General features: G+C 38.1%; 2 protein-coding genes across 2 annotated transcripts in view; one reads left to right on the forward strand and one right to left on the reverse strand.

Moving 5' to 3' along the window:
• Positions 1-2,097: 2,097 nt before the first annotated feature.
• LOC138059732 (uncharacterized) lies at positions 2,098-9,124 on the reverse strand. The gene is made up of 5 exons (XM_068905338.1): positions 8,972-9,124; positions 8,073-8,166; positions 7,129-7,164; positions 5,306-5,452; positions 2,098-2,866 (listed from the first exon to the last, which is right to left on the reverse strand). Exons 2-5 carry the CDS (start codon positions 8,155-8,157, stop codon positions 2,424-2,426), a joined length of 711 nt encoding a protein of 236 aa, XP_068761439.1. The 5' UTR covers positions 8,158-8,166; positions 8,972-9,124; the 3' UTR covers positions 2,098-2,423.
• A 53-nt stretch (positions 9,125-9,177) lies between these two features.
• The window catches only part of LOC138059729 (intraflagellar transport protein 70A-like), a 25,955-nt gene continuing 17,857 nt past the window's right edge, over positions 9,178-17,275 (forward strand). The window contains exons 1-9 of the mRNA XM_068905335.1: positions 9,178-9,340; positions 11,495-11,560; positions 11,792-11,862; positions 11,945-12,005; positions 13,583-13,660; positions 13,862-13,918; positions 14,936-15,004; positions 15,095-15,161; positions 16,286-16,390. Of these exons, the coding sequence (XP_068761436.1) occupies positions 9,287-9,340; positions 11,495-11,560; positions 11,792-11,862; positions 11,945-12,005; positions 13,583-13,660; positions 13,862-13,918; positions 14,936-15,004; positions 15,095-15,161; positions 16,286-16,390 (628 nt within the window). The 5' untranslated portion in view covers positions 9,178-9,286. The remainder of the gene's footprint in view (positions 9,341-11,494; positions 11,561-11,791; positions 11,863-11,944; positions 12,006-13,582; positions 13,661-13,861; positions 13,919-14,935; positions 15,005-15,094; positions 15,162-16,285; positions 16,391-17,275) is intronic.

The raw sequence follows: 17,275 nt of genomic DNA on the forward strand, positions 1-17,275 counted from the left end.
TTTAGTTGGATGGGTTCTAGAAAAAATTAGACTTTGAGAATTCTGTTACAAAGTGAAGGTAGTTGAACGACTTATTAAAACAAATATTGCTCGAAATAGTCGAAGTCTGGACGTGTAACAATTTTGTTCAAAACAAAGCTGGTTTCCTTAGAAATTGAATTAAAAAGAACTCGCTAATAACCTTCCAATTTGTAAGCGTGCAAAAGTCCCTTTAGGCTCCGTTTTTAAGGAGTTAAGATATCCTATGCCTTAGGCGAGTAAACTTCTCAAAACATTTTCTTATGAAAACGCAGCGAGCCTTTTATACGAGAATCAAACGTTGCGGGGTTCGATTGGAAGGGCTCACCCGCCGAGCACGGTCACCCTCTTTCGAAGGTAGGGGCACTTTCCAATCGAAGCCAATTTGTTACCATATGTTTAGTTTGGCTCGCTTACCCGAATCAACTCGGTCACGGATTAACTAGAAGGAGCTCGGTTAAACGGCGAAACATTTTTGTCAAACGGAAACACTCATTTAGGTTGACTCGGATAGGAGGTGACCGTTATTCTTATCCCGGATAAGTTTTCTCCTTATAAACGGGGCCTAAACTGCTTTAGACGAAGGAACAATTTGGTTGATTGCGAAAAAGAAGAGTCTTGCATAAGAACTCTTCCAGACGCTTCAAGTTGTCATATTTTTGCCAAACCTAAGCATCCTGTACCCACGGAAAAACCGTGACTGACTCAGTTATATTGGTACCATGCAATAATTGTGAAACGGACTTGAACCAAACGACAGTTTGGGAAATGTTTTAATAAAGCACAAGAAAGCAATTTTTCTTTGAAGGGAAACTCCGCCTTGTCGAAGCATGTTAGCCCAACCAACCATTCGTTTACATCGGTTTGGGAGAATTAAAAAATTAACACCACGAACCAACTGGCGATCCATCAACCTCTGGAAGCTTCGCAAGTAATTCCACCCACGTTCCTTTCATGAAACAATTTCATGAAACGGCGTGACGACAACGGCCTTTTTCGTCAAGAATATTGACATCTTATTAAAAAGAAAGGAATATAATCAATGAATATTAAAGCACTCTTGTCTCAACCATACATTTCTTGGCCGTTCTCGTCGAAACAAAGACGTCAACTCAGACCAAATTTGAAGTTATGTGGAGAACATGAACACGGAAGAGAATTTTTCAATATTCTGTTTAATAAAACCCCCCATGTAGTTTGTAATAGTTTAATTCTTGCACCGTGAGTTACTCCACAACGTACATAAGGAGATAGAACGCACAGTTTGATGACCAGTTTAGCGGGTTTTTTTTTTACAGCACGGCTGCTTTTGCTGCTTGATTTAAACTCTTATAGATTAATAAATGTTTTATTACCCTCTTTTTCACGGAATCTAAATTACACTTTCCAATTCAAATCACGGACCTCGCGTTTTAATCTCAGGACATCGCTTTGCTGGTAGAGAAGTCCTGGGAACGAGTACGGCAGTGAATTCATAAGAGAAACCCTAAGATATCGCTACTTTCGCTGTTATCATGTCTAGCTAATGCGTATGCGCAAACTTTTCCAACCGAAGCTTACCGTACGGGAGGCATAATAAGCTGCGGATAAGAAAGGGATTGTTCTCTGTTCTCTGAGAAATACAGCGCGGGACAAATATTAACTTGGGGCTAATGTAAGTGATTACTAGCTCGAAATCACGTGTTCCATCGCCATGAACATTTTCCAGAATTCCTGCAATTCATCTGGCTCAAACCTTTTCTTAGGCACATGCGCAAATGGAGGGTGCTCCTTTCAGTGTGAAATAATACCGACAAACTGATCAGATTTTTTTACCTACCGCGTAACTGGCATTTCGGGCATCTTGGCCAAAGGGAAATCTTGTTTACTGTATCAGTCCTTGCATCTTGACCAACCGCTCGTGTGGTTTAATGTCCAAACAATAACATTGGACAAAGCTGCTAGCATATTACACTCAACTCTGTCTGGCACCAGACGACTTTAACCGTCAATGGAGCAATGTCCCATTAATATGAAAAGAAAATGAAAAAGAAAAGAAATGCCCCAAATAGACTTTTCATCAAATGAGGGGAAAAGATAGACAAATAAAAAGACTCTCTTTTATTCTGGCACAAAGGCTCAGTATATATTAATGAACCAATAACAACATTAAAAAAAATTGCCTAAGATAAAATTTTCTGTTAATAGTATTCTGATTTTAGAAACTTCACATTTATTACGATAACCACGCTTTGTAATAGCAAGCAACAAGATTACAATTGCCAGCGTTCTTAACAGAATGTAAAAAAAACATTCATGCATGGAGAGATGGCAAAATTTTCAATGGATGTAATTTTGTTGAGGAATTTGGTTGAATGAGGGGAGGGCTTGACTGAACTGCGCAAAATTTCAAGCTCTAAGGCTATTCACAACTCTGTTTTCTCTCTTGGTAATTTGGTACCATCTTCTTTCTTTTCACCGTCACTTTCTGTGTCCTTACTGTCATCATCCTCTTCTTCTTCTTCTTCTTCTTCTTCCTCTTCATCTTCTTCATCATCATCGTCATTGCCACCACCAGCGCCAAAACCTCCTTGCCCAACTTGTTGCTTTATCTGTTCCGCCAGTCGCTTCGCTGCGCCGGGATCATTGATATCCACATTCATTCTCTGAATCCCATCGTCGTTCTGCTGTGGTGCCCCTCCTGTTGTCAATTTCTGTTCTTGATTGTTGTACTTAAACTTCAAATCCTCCTTTTCTTTCTTTGTTCTATCCACACCCTCACAAGCCTTCGTCATCTTGTAGCAGACATTGGTCTCTGAATCTTTCGAGTTCTTTGTCAATAACTGTTCTATTTCTTCTTCGTAGTTTTCTGTGTAAAATCAGGAAAAAACACTCGTCATTTGTTTCCGCTATGCTAATAAAATAAAAACTTCTCACTCCCGCAAATAGAAACGCTAATCCACAAGACAGTAGGTGGGTTTTGGTTTCATGTTTGGAGTCTTGGTTAAGTTGTGATTTAGTTTACAAGAATATGAGATGAAAACATGATTGAGCTTAAAAGAATATGAAAGAAGAAAGCGAAACAAGTCTACAATTACCTAATTATTCCTACTAAGGGTTTAAATATAATTTTCCTGTGCGGTAACTTCTTTTTTGCTGCAGAAATCAATAAAATACGAGAGTTTTTCCATCAAAGTGGTTAAGGTATGTCCTCTTGTTATCTGCGAACCGCAGTAGCGTTTGCTGGAGACACCCTCTCTGTTTCACGGAACAAGTGAAGTTCGAGACTTTTTATTTGGTCATTTTCCAAACACAGCAACCTCTTCTCTAAAAACGGTGGTTGGTTTTTGTTGAGAACAAAAAACCGGAGTACCCTGTGGAAAACCTCTTGGAGAAGAGTTCAGAGTCTGTGAATGGATCCCAGGCAAAATTGCTGGAAATCGAACGCTCTCACCGCTACCTCAAGCCTGCTCCCTATCAAGTGGCCTCTTTGTCGAACCATTTTGGAACTATCGATTCTCAGATATGGCTGGAAGAAGGAGACCGGCTGTGTACGAAAAAGAGTTTTCAAATTGATCCAGCGTGCTCTGAACAATCACTCATTTACCTCCTCTAGTACTTAAGTCCTTTGTGTTCCATGGGAAGAAATATGCGAGGAGTTACATTTTCGTGATTACGACTACTAACTCTGGTTTGAAAATTGATAGACTCTAACTGAAGTGCAAGTTTTCCTTTTGAGCATGCGCACTTGAAAAAACCAGGGCCTCCAAACGCAATGCGTGCGGAGTCTTCAAACCTGGGAACCTCACCGGGTCCAGTCGTTTGAAAACGGATTAGTGATTGCACGTGATTAGAGAATAACGGAAGTTTTGATTTTGCTTGTTGAAAATGGCTAACCAATATAATTCTAGGTTGACGAAAAAGAAAAGTCTGGATCAAAACCGAGTTGTGAAAATCTTGCGGAAAATCTCCTTGACTTCAGGCTTTGAAAAACTGGGTCGTGGTCACTGAAGTCCCTCATCTGTTGTTACACATATCCATGAGTGTGATTTCCAACCTGTCGCGACCACAGAACTCTTACTACTCATTCCTTGCTCATCAGGTCACACGAAGGCATAATGAACAAGAATTAGTTGACAAGTGATTGTTTGGAGCACAAGAAGCGAATAAAGATCTAGTACCGCATTTATGGCAAACGGCAAATGTCAGGCTGAAATTTGCATTTTGCCAAAAATCACAGAAACTTGTTTGACCTTCGCTGATTCTTGCCTGTGTTAGCGATATGTCGAGCGACTTTTCAAAAGAGAAAGATTAGTTAAAATAAGAAAAATATTATGGTTTTATGACAAGTAGAAGCTTGCCAAGTCGGTTAGTGTGCGACCTTGGTGCAAGAGGTCCTGAGTTCGATTCCCGGATCTCGCATCCTTGTTTCGACTTCTTTCCTTTCCGTGTAGCTAAGTAGCTTTAAATACCCGTAAAACGGAGAACTGATGGAGAGGGGGGAGTAAAATGAGCGCACCGTCGACCTCAGGTTTGTCAGTTGAATTACTGTTACGAGTTATCGATGTTAAATATGGCTACTTTACTTTACTTTACTTTTGCCGTTTCCAGCGAACCCGATGCTCAACTTTCAAAATGTGAAAGTCGTTTTGTACTCAGAGGGAAAGCTCAGTCAATCAGTGCTGCCAGTATCAAACGTATTTCACTGACTTTGTTTTAAGGCCTGGTAAAGAATTCCCACGGAAATTGTCAAAATTTTAAGCGACCTCCTACTGCTATGATTTGTTGAATTATAGACAATAAATCAGTGACTAACGATTTAGGAAGGGACTTCGCCGAACACAAAAGTCGGCGATCAAGTATACATACTAGAATTACCCGGAACTTCCATGGTCTCAATATTCCCCTTTCTCGCTTTAAAACTAGCCAAAGATCTTTTGCTTTTTGAGCGGCCAAGTTGTGCAATAACCTACCTGATGATTTAAAGATCATTACGGACACAATAGTGTTCAAAAGGAGAATGCTTAGCTACCTTATTGAGAAGTCGTATTAGTTAGGGATCATTTGTAATTAGTGATTTCTGTACGAATATCTAAAGTTTTCTGATCTATTTATTCATTTGTATATTTATTCTCTTATTTATTTTATTATTATTATTATTATTATTATTATTATTATTATTATTATTATTATTACTATTATTATGTCAGTAGCTTTGAAAACTATCAAGTTAAACTAAAGGCTGTATGTCTGTCTGTCTGTTGGAAACTTGCACCAAAAATAAGAAAGCAAAAAAGGGGTGACTAACCAAGGAGAAATCTGCAAGCCTTGATTGTCGTTGGTGGAGAATAGAGGTATGTTGAAAAATATTTTGCTTGACAGATATTCTCCATTGCCTCAATGACATGCAGTTCTCTTGGATCTGAGCTTTTCTTGGCTAATAACTTGTTTAATTCTGTAAAGAAAAAGAAAACTTATTTTAAGTGTGGGAAAATGTAAAGTTTTAAACCTTATTTAATGCTTGAGGCTTGTGTATTCTATTTGCTGCAAAGAAAATGTAATGATTGAAATAAAGACAATTTCCTTTCTAATCTAATAAGCATATCACAAAATAAAGAAAATAAAACCAACTGTTTGACACAGAGAGAAACTTCACATCATCCTGCTCAGGATGGGACAAGTAAGACATGCCCAATGACAACCAAAGCTATTTTGCACTCTAGAGGGAGGGAGGGTCAGGAAAGAAATAATTATTAATAATTAGTCGCCTCAGGCGAAGTGAATATTGGTGAATATTTACCGAGAAGTAGTCGAGGTAAATATTCCCAATATTCACCTCGCCTGAGGCGAATAATATTATTGTTTTCGTGTAATTTTCAGCAGTGAATATCAAGAAAGTGCAAAACAACGGGCTAAAACAAGATAAAAAGGCACGAAAAGTGCTTGATTGCCTTAGCAGCCATGCCTCCAAAATGTTATATTCACCAGGTAGCGCGGTGAATATAACACTAAATTCTTATACATTCACTGCTGAAAATTATACTAATTGTTAATAGAACCAACATAAATTGAACAATAAGTAGTATGCAGAAATATATTTGACAGATAACATGAATGAGGGCAACTTTGTAAGCAAGGTCCAGCAGAATGAAAGGTATTTAAAATAAAATAAATAATTACTGCATAGTTGACTTCAGCAACAGAGAAGACAAATGCAGGTTTTTTGTATGTCCAGTTGGTGATGAGAGCTGAATTTGATCCAGCTTCTGCACTGGTGTCACTCTTTGTCACTGGATATCCTTTTTGTGGCGGAAATCACACAGCCCTTTGGATCAGAGCAAGATGAAGCTCTGTTTTGTTTAGGGTAAGGCTTCATTGTTTTTGGTAAACATTAAGAAACAGCCCCTGCTTTAAACAATTAAAAAACATAAGCTTGCGACTGTTTGAACTACAGTCTTCAACGGGTAAGCGAGGGAAGGAAATTTTTTTAATTGTTTCAGCCAGATGCTGTTTCTTAACTTTTATCATGTTTTACCCTGCTACAGCCCTTTAATATTTTTCATTGTGTTTGGTGCATACATGTATTTGGTGGTGCCTGTTGTTTTTTGAATGAATACAATAGGTAGACATATCCTAATAGCTGTGTCCTAGTTCCCTTGAGGTGATGTTTTCTTTATGTTGAAACCGCAGTCTGTCACACAATTATTGCCATATCGACCTTTTCAACCCCCAATTGATTCCGTCATTTACAGCTCTTTAAATGTCCCTTCTAGCCCACCCAATTCACCCCCTTGCCCCCAAACAATGTGATCCTGTGATCTTTGACTACAAACAGGCAACATCAAAATTGGGAGGGGGGTGGGGGATCTTGGAAAATTTATAGCATGGCACAAATAATCATGTTTGTTTATGCTTGTAAACTGCTGCTACTGCTGTGCAGACACAGTGTGTCAACTCATTTTGATGCTGACTGTGGCATTTAAGAAGTCAAGGTAGCGAAGGTAGGGGAGTTCATAATTAGTTATCTGCTTCTGTTTTTCACCTAATGTGGACCATGAACATGTACATGGTCACCTTTTTGCTGAAATTTGCGATGAATATTGCTACAATCAAGGGGTTGATTCACATTACCTTTCATAACAGCACTGCAGCTTTCACAGAAAATTGCTGTAAATTAAAAACAAATCTAACTGAATGTTTGTTTGCCTTTTTGAAAAGTGAGGGTTCAAAGAGTTTCAGTGGATTTTTTGTCCTGTGAAATGTAATTTCTGGAATTTGATTAAGGGAATGAGACAGAAATTGATATTTCAATCACACAAAGCAGAAGGGCCTGGGATGCATTAAATGCATAACAGGTAGTACACATGAGTTTGTCATGTGCTTAGCCAATCTAGACCAGCATTAATGTCTGTTAGAATTCCAAAGTACATCTTATTTTTTGTTAGTCTTTACACATGTAGTATTAAAAAGAGATACCCCTAAACCACAGGGAGTTATCTGCACTGCTAAGTTCGGAGAATAATATTATTTGTTTCCATTTTTTCCCAATGGGTTTTTTGCTTTTTGTGTCTGGAAGCATTGCTACAATCGTGGACAAAACTCTTAAGAAAATTACCCTTCCAAGTGCTTTCAGTTGTCAGTAAACAATTTGACCCCACTCACCTGTCTCAATCATCTCAATGTCGTTTTTTGGGGGACATGAATAGTTTCCTGGAAATCAACACTTTCCAAATCAACATTGGATAGGGGGAGGATGGAAGAGAAGTAACTGCTTTGGATTTCACAAGGGAGAAATAGTGAAAAAGTGTTTTTTGTTGCTTTTTGTACGGTTTTCTCAACAAGTTTTGTCCATGACTGTAGTTAATGCATTTTAATGCATCTCAATTTTCTTTTGAGAATGAAATGTATGTATGCTTACTAATGTAATACTTGGGTCTATATTTTACTGATGTGTAGTGTAGTTGAAATACTAGCTTAGTGAGCTGTGGAATTCATGTCAAAGATGTTTTTTAATGACTTTCATAAGGCTCAGTACACACATCAGAGATTTACATAATGAGCTTCAAGTTACTTACCTTGTGACATCTCTGATGGGAGTTTTACTGTTGAAGCAGGAATGGAAAAGACTAGGACTGCTAAAATTCTTAGTATAATGTGCATGCTTCTTGCCTGAAAGACAAAACTTATTGTATTATGTTTTTCACCAAATTCACAAGTGAGAAAATACTATTTAGAGGTCAATTAAAATGTGTGAATTATTTATCATCTAGTTCAAAGTTCCCTTTTCCTAAAATGTGTTTAAAAAAATCAGTAAGCGAGAGAAGTTTTCATTGCATGAGAGACTGGCCTATCAAGTTTTTTGGGATCTGATTACCAACAGATATGATAAACCTTACTAACCTCAACTCAAGATAGAGAATATAATGATTTATGAAAACCACATATTTAAAAACACTTTTATGACAACATAGCAACATTATTTTATATTGAGCATGTCTCATAACAAAAAGGGGATAAATGATCTCCTGTTCAACAGTTACTGTAAAAATCCTACTGTAGTTATTCGTAATGCTAGAAATTCTATACTGCACTTAAGATATACTTAATTACTAGGCCAACAAAAATTATGTTGACAAATTCCTTTCACCGGCAGTAAGATGTCGAGTAAATTGAGTACATCATAGTACTAGATACATTGATTTTCTGATACAACAAAGAAAGATTGTGGGTAATAAATAATTCAAACCTAGTGGTTTTAGATTTTATGCCGGGAAAAGGTAATTCATCACCGTAATTAAAACGCTTTGCTTGAATAGTAAAACTTGCATTGTACTTATCTTTAACAGTGATCTTTTCGAGACATTTGTTTTAAGTCCGAATTAGTTGTTTCGACAATTTCATATTTTGAAAAAGGGCCGTGAGCAATTTTCAGAATTTTGGAAAACTTAAATATTCAATTCGATCGATCACTCACCGACTGAGATTAAATTATTCTTGCCTCCTTAATGAACGTAAAATAAATTAAGCTGGCTGCAGTTTTGATCGAAAGAAGACCAATCCCTCTACGACTGCTCGAATCAAAACAATAAATAATTTACATTGTGGACGAAAAAAACAAATCTTACCAGGCGTTCCGCGTGCCATAAAATAATCTTAGGCGCTGTAAACTGGGACCTAGTTACCATTTCTTTATCCGGCATTGTGGCTCCTTGTACAAAAATGTTTTAGTTTAGGCGAAATTTCGTTCTTTTCTGGTACCTTTCTGGTATTTTAACGGACGAGTTTGAAGATGGCCGGCACACAAGTCAAAGAGGGAGAATATACCACCACAATTTATGGAATGGTAAGAGTTCATCTTCCATTTGTAATTACAATATCTTTTTGACATCGGTTGCTCGGGAACAGCTGAAATTTTGTAAATAAACACGGCCAGGATTAAATTTAATTTTTATAGACATTTCGAGAGATCCTTCCTTGGGGATCTTTTTGTTTTTTTTCGGGACAAAGCTGTTATGGTGTTTGGAAATCAATGCGCTCGTTATTTTTTTTCGTGTTATAGTGTGTTTGGTTTCTGTGGAGGGAGAGCAGAGGGGAGGGCTCATATCTCAGTGAATTAGTGAAACATACGTTGCCCCTCACTTTCATATGGATGATAGAAGTTTATGAACTAGTCAGGCCCAGCACTACATTATGTGAGATGTTTGGAATGTACATTTAGATCCCCTGCAAGGAAAGAGAAATAACTGACCCATGGTGGAATTTGGAATACGAAGCCACAATATCAGCTGATGATTAGTGTAGTTCTATACTGGAAAGTGACCATCACATGTCATATACTGTAGGATTAGGCCTCATTTGTTTGTAATATTCTGTCCTCCGCTTGCTACTGGAGGATAATGTAATATTGCTTCAAATGAGACTATTTTTTCTCAAAATACCTAAGGCCTTCTCCGCTCAATAGTTACGGTTTTGGAGCTCACTAGGTAGAGTGAAGGTAATCTAATTAATTAGAAAAAATCCAGGGGTCTTGGTCTTCTATAGCCTGCGTAGCAGCCGTTTCCCTTTTCCAGGCAGAGATTGAACAAGCGAGCGATAAAGCAGGCGAGCGCCTGGGGTGAGCAAAAAATTAGGGAGAAGTGGGGATGGGGTGAGCGAGAAGGGGGAGGGGGTGGGGAGGAAAGGAATCGCCTGCAATCAATCCCAAGCATTTTACCGAACTCTGTTCGCCCACGAACGGGGAGCAATAGTGCAATTTGATTGGTTAGTAGTCCGTCAATCAAAAAGTGGACATGAAAAATTTGACATTCGTGCATAATCGACATCCGGAATACAAAACAAGAAACAAAATCAAAAATATGGCCGAGTCCGTGGAAGCTTTCGAATTTTCTCTTCAGGAAATGTTAAAAGATCTTTCAAAAAACGGTAAACAGATTGATCTCAAACCGTAGCAAGGAGCTGCCATAAAGAGTTTAGTCCATGGACAGGATATCCTCTCAATTTTGCCAACTGGTTTTGGCAAAAGCGCTATCTATCAAATACTCGTGGGAGTTACATACATAGCTACATACAAACATACTTAATTGACCGCTCCCCATAGGGGCTTTTCAATGAAACACAATCAACGAAACGACAGAACACAACAGCAACTGTTAAGAATCCCAACTGGCCGGAGGCAAACCAGTTGGCTATTTACAAGTGCAGCCGGGAAGTTGAACCAGGGACTATCAGGAAGAAATTCAACGAGTGGTCAGAGCGGGTCTTGAACCCGGGATCTCCGGATCTCAAGGCAAGCGCCCTAACCACTGGGCCACACTGAGTTACACACTGAGTTAAGGAAAAGTTAATGATCATTGGCTCTAATGTGACAGTTGGTGCCCCAAGGGAATGCGGTCTGTTTGGGGGCGTTCGGTAAAATGTCTGGGTCTGATTGCAGGCGTTTCCTTCCGTCGTGGTTGTTTGCCAGTTGTGGTCAGTCGGTGCATTACACCATGATTTCCTGCACTTGTGTCCCGTAGAGTGTAACTGTGGTATTGTAGTTGCGTGGCGGACAGTAAGCATCTTTGTGGAGTGTTTTTAGTGGGTAATTCCCCCTTTCCTCCCAGCCCTTTTTTATCCGGTGGGGGCTCATGGCTGGGTTGCCAGGACTTCCATCTAGGAGATGGCTGCTATTAGTGGAAACTCCTAGATATCTCAGGCACCCAACCTAATAAACTGCTTTGTCTTTTCTGCAACACAGTTACCACGCCACAGTTGCATGTATGTACCCTACAGTACACAATTGCGGGAAATCTCGGTGCAGGCACTGACTTCAACATCGCTGATCACAACTGGCAAATTACACAACCTCCACTAGGGTTGCCAGAATTTCCCAATCTTGGGAGCAGTCTCCATCTAGGAACTGGCTGCCAATGGTGGAAACTCCTGGATGTCTCTCAGACACCCACCCTTCCCTGGCGACAGAGTTCTCAACCTTAACTTTTCTGTTTTGTGTCCTTAGATAAAGAACCAAAAGTTTCATGAAGCAATTCAAATCCTCTCTCAGGAGTTAGAAAATCACCCAAAGGTGAGATTGACAGACACAATGGATTTTTTATTACTTAATACAGTTTTGAGTTTCATGTCTTCAGCCCGTCAATATACTGCTGCTATTTGTTGCTATTATGACCATTTTTTGAATGGTAGCTAAATTGAAAGAAAAATGTAAACCTATCTTTTGAATGTTGGGTGTGTGTAACCTATAGCTAAATAATCTGTGCCTCTTCTTTACTTACTTTGCCATTTCATTTCATTTCAGTCCAGGGCAGCACTTTCATTGTTAGGCTACTGCTATTTCCAAGTTCAAAGCTTTGATGCAGCTGCTAATTGGTAAGTACAGTTGTCCGTTAATGGGGACATTGATAATTTTATACACATGTTGTTCATTGTGATGCTTCATTTTGCATTGTAGTTATGGTCAACTGACACAGATCCATCCAGAAGTTGATGAATATAAATTATACTATGCACAGGTTTGTTATACCTAGTGAGCTAACAAAAACAGCAATAATATTAATTATTGAAATATCCATAAAATTAGGCTTTCCAATGCCTTTCAAGGTATTTAGTGTGTTGATTTATGCCAGAAAGATATGGACCCTTTTTAAAAGTTCGATCTCAAACCAAAATACTGACACCTTCCAAACATCTTGTCTGAGAGTCATGATGGATGGCAAGTGACCTAAAGTGGGCTGAAATGACCCCTTTTAGGAGCAAAACAAATTACGTTGCAGTGTTTCAGAAAAGCAGGGGGTCTTGGGTCAACGGTTTGGTGGCCGGAGCTGTTGAAATTTGACCCTCTGAAATTCCTTGTTGACATGCTGCCTTACAAACTTAAAGTGCCTATCACCTCAACACACTTTTCCAATATATTTATTCTCCGAAATCATCCCAAATACATGGTGTTGTTTTTAGAACATTTAGATTGAAATTTCACTCTTTCATTGGCTTTGAAAAATGGGAAAAGTGGTCATACCGTGATTAATAACCGAGCAATGAAAGGGAATGGGTTCGATACCGGGTTGACGTCACAAATTAATTTGCATCGCTGTTTTCAAAGAATTTCCTCAATGCAAATTAATTTGTGACGTCAACCCGGTATCGAACCCATTCTCCTTCATTGCGCGGTTATGGATCAAAGTATGATCACTTTTCCCATTTTTGAAAGCCAATAAAAAAGTGACATTTGAATCAAAAGGTTCTATAAACAACACCATGTATTTGGGATGATTTCAGAGAATAAATATATTGGAAAAGTGTGTTGAGGTGATAGGCACTTTAAATGGAAGCCTGCATTGGCTCTCAGAATGTGCCAAAGATAGACTGCTATGTTTCCTTGGACACTCACTCATTATACCAGTAGAGGTTGTAACATCACGCTTTGCTAGATATTCTCTAACCCACTGAAGACTGAGCTGGTGTTGATGGTGATGGTGGCGTGGTCGTGATGATGACGATAATGATGATGATAATTTTTATACCTGGTCCAGACAACTGACTCGACTTGACTCTAACGATAATAATGTTGAAAGTCATGAATGTTTTAGGAGATATTTTCATGGGACTGGGACAAACTCAGACCAGTATGAACTTGTACTGGTATGAAATTTTTGGAACCATTTACATGAAACCAGGACAAAAATGTTTGGTGCCTGGTTTCAGGATGATAGAAATAATATTTTTTTCTTATAAATATATTGCAGACCCAAAAGCTTACAGGCTTGAAATTTCTGGACCCGGTCTGAGAGTTGTCATGTGCATGAGAATGGTATCACTGAACTAAGACTAGTTTCTCGTCGCGGTCCAGCAACCAGGACAAAGTGAGACTGGTGTCAGTTCATTGTCAAGCCGGTCTTGTGTATATGCAAAAGAAGAAGATTTTTATGTATGGAGGCTGATACAAACTCATGCCGGTCTGAGCTCGTCCTGGTCTCATGTAAATACCCCCTTAAATTAAAATGACTTTTTTTTATGAGTGTTTTTACTGCTTATTAGAGGTGTATAATGACATTATTCAGCCTACTAACTGGAGATCATTTAATATTCGCAGTCATTATACAAAGCATTCATGTACCCAGAGGCAATGAAAGCAACATTTCAGATTGAGAATCCTACATACCATTCAAGGGTAAGTATATTTAATGGAGGGGACACAGTTTTTGACTGCTTAACCCATTGATCCCTCCGGCGCACCAGGACGTCCCCACTTAACGAATAAAATCATCTGGTGTTAGATCATGTCTCTTTCCCAGGAGTCAATGTATTATCATCATCCTGGTTAGTTATTTATTATTGGCACTAAATTACTGCATTCGCGTGCATTTCAAAGGTGTTGAAGCTTCAAGCTGCTATCCGATATGGTGAAGAAGATTTGCAAGGAGCCAAGGTGACTACTGATTTTTCTTATAAAAAATAGTTTCAAATTTTTTAACCCTTTTTTTATTTTGGGAGATATTTTTCTGTTTGGTGATTCCACAAGGTTTTACAGGTATTTTCTGGTTTATCTTGAAACCAAATTTTTGTCAGCCAGGTTTAAAGTGCACCTAACCCCAAAATATTTTTTTCGCTAAAATGAATCTTTGCAACTGTTCGAAAAGCATGGCGGCCATTTTTTCATTTTTCTAACAAATCCTGCCAATTTATAGGCCTCGAAAGTTGAGAAAATCCAAGCATCTTTTGTTCACGACCGAGTCAGAAGGGGAGTTTGTCTATTCCTGATTTGACGTCACAACCTAATTTGCATGCATTTTTACAAAGAGTTAATACAATGTAAATCAGTTTGTGATGTCAAATCAGGAATAGACCCACTCCCCTTCTGACTCGGTCGTGAACAAAAGATGCTTGGATTTTTGCAACTTTAGGTGCAATAAAAGGTTCCAAATAACTTGCTTTAATTTAATTTAACTTAAATTTAACTGAATTGAATGTGTTTTTAAAAGAATATTTCTTAATAAAAACTAATTCAAATTCTGTAAATATTAGTGTTAACTGCCTGCACATTTAAAGTTCAAAATAGAAAAATCTTTGCTGTTGTGTAATATGTAGAGGCTGACCGTAATCTGCAGGTTGCAGGTCATTGTTTTTCACCACAGCTGAAACAACCCAAACTTTTAATAATGCTAATGTTAGGCCTAAACACTTTGCTTTAGATAATGATGTTAAGCCAAAGTCTTGGAGGTTTGGGTTTTTTCTGTTAGGGTATTAAAAACAATGACCTGCAACCGTAACCTGCAACCTGAACTTTACTTTCTCCGTGTAATTTGTAACTTACGTTTGTTGCCTGGGTTGCAAATGATTTTTTTTGCTTTGGCAATGCATACTCACATAGTCTTTTTGAGAGCATGATCAGAAAACCTGTTTAATGAGTCCTGCTGTGTTAATATTGTAATGTTTTATGTTTAAGAGTATGGTGGAGCAGTGTGCTGCTGATGATCCTGATACAGAAGTTAATCTGGGATGCCTTCTGTACAAGGTAAAAGAAAAAATCTTTAGGTCGTAGAAGTCACAAGTGTGGTATATATATTAAGTGCATCAGTGAATTGTCTTATTTTGCTGTTCGTAGGAGGGTCGACATTCTGAGGCTTGTCAAAAATTCCAGACGGCAATGAACATTCTTGGGTATCAACCAGGTATAGTGTTATTGACAGTATACCGGTAGTAGTTCAAGTGAAGGGCCGACTGAATTGGTGCTGGTTTGAATAATTGATTTAAGCCCATTACCTTACAATAATTAACGCTGGAAACTACAACTTCCATCCACCATCTGGTTTGATGGCCCAGAGATCTTCCAAGCGATTAAAAGCCAACAAGCAACCTGACCTCAGAAATTGAGGACACTGAACTTTCTCAATGAGGAAAAGTGAATTTGCCACAAAACTTTCACAGTCCACAGTAACAGCAAATAAAGATGATATAGATGGCATAATTTAACACAAGTTCTGTGTACACACACTGTAAAGGATGTTAATGTCATATGTGGTGAAAAAGAGGTACATGCATGTATTGTAGCAGAGGAAATGACCTTTAAGTTAGTTTACCATACATTCGTGGCAGTGCTGACCTCTCAATTTCAAAACGCTGTCATGCAGTGACAATATAAAAAGAATGGGAAATGGCTACTTGGAGGGCCTGACACCTCATGCAAGTGGTGGAATTGTGAACAGCACAATAAATTATTGCATTGTCTTGGTTTTGTGAGCCAATTGTTCAAGATGAGATAGATAGTTTATTGCAGCATTTTACAAGGCAGTCACTAGTCTAGACTTAATTGCGTAAAAATTTACTTATTAATAATAATTTGATATGAAATATTTACATGTAAAAATCATTATTAAAAGAGTACTATTTCTTACTAAATGCTAAATATTAAAATCTAAATAATGGTCATTGCTGGAAAGAAAGTGTTCTTAAAACGATTTGTATGAGCCTTAAAATTCTTAAAAGGGCATGGCTTCCTAAAATGGTACGTAGACAAATTCTTCTCTGGAAGAAAATGGTGGAGTTTGTGGTCTATATCTAGCTTAATGGAGGTGAAAATTTTCTCACACAACCCGGAGCATCTATCTTTAAGCGTGCGTAGATTGAAACGAGATAGGTTTTCCCGTTGGCTTTTTTTTTCAAGCCTGGCTTTTTAAGGCCAATTTTCAACTGCTTTCAGTGTAAGTTGTGAAATTAACTCTGTTGATCATTCTAATTTTCTCTTCTCAGATCTATCTATCATGTTATCTAATGTGCCTTACTGTTTTCCCCCCAGATCTTTCATACAATATAGCACTGTGTTATTATAGCTTGAAGCAGTATGCGCCAGCATTAAAGCACATTGCAGACATAATTGAAAGAGGAATCAGAGAGCATCCAGGTGGGATCAAATGAATAATCTTTCTCTTTAGATATCTCTCCTATATTTTTTATTAGTTTAAGAAGCAACCTTAAAACCCATTCCCTCCTGGACAACATTGTAAAAGGACTGTATTAATTGACATGGTAAGTGCCTTTTTCCAAAAATGTGATGTACAGTGTAACTGTCTCAAGTTTCAAGCTTACGTACGTAGTGGAGCTCAAGTGCTCAAATAACTTTTCTTAACTACCAAGAAAAAAATAGAAATTAGGCAACCATGTCAAATTAAATGCAGATAAAAGGCTGGTTTTTGTACAGTTATTATTGTAAATGGTTTAAACCCAGGAGTCACATCATAATAATATTAAGTAAAGTACAGTTATTGTCCTGAGAAGGACTGGTTGAGATGACATTGACTGACATTTCGACAACCTGAGCGGTCACCAATAAGTTTACCAATGACATCTACGACTGGAGTTCTTAAAGTATCTACTGATGTTACACAAATCACTTGACTGTAAAGATGACTTGACTGCTCAGGTTGTCGAAACTTCAGTCAATGTCATCTCAAACAGTCCTTCTCAGGACTACACTCACCCGGACAAACTTACTTTACTCAATTATGACAGTTATTATTATTATTATTATTATTATTATTATTATTATTATTATTATTATGTGGGGAAGACAAGAGTACTCTTCAAAAAAACCATCATGTAGCAGTGTAAGGAGCAAACACACTTCACCCATGCATGTATTATACCAAGTTGCAGAAAAAAATCTGAGACAAATTGAGGCGACTGCCCCCATCACAGCACCCTAAAAGGTGCTCTAGTGACAAGTAAAATCCTCTGACATGTCACTCTGTGAAGAGACAAAGGTGAATTAACTGTTTTGTGATTATGA

Source organism: Montipora capricornis, chromosome 8 (assembly GCF_036669925.1).
Source record: "Montipora capricornis isolate CH-2021 chromosome 8, ASM3666992v2, whole genome shotgun sequence".
Taxonomy (NCBI): domain Eukaryota; kingdom Metazoa; phylum Cnidaria; class Anthozoa; order Scleractinia; family Acroporidae; genus Montipora; species Montipora capricornis.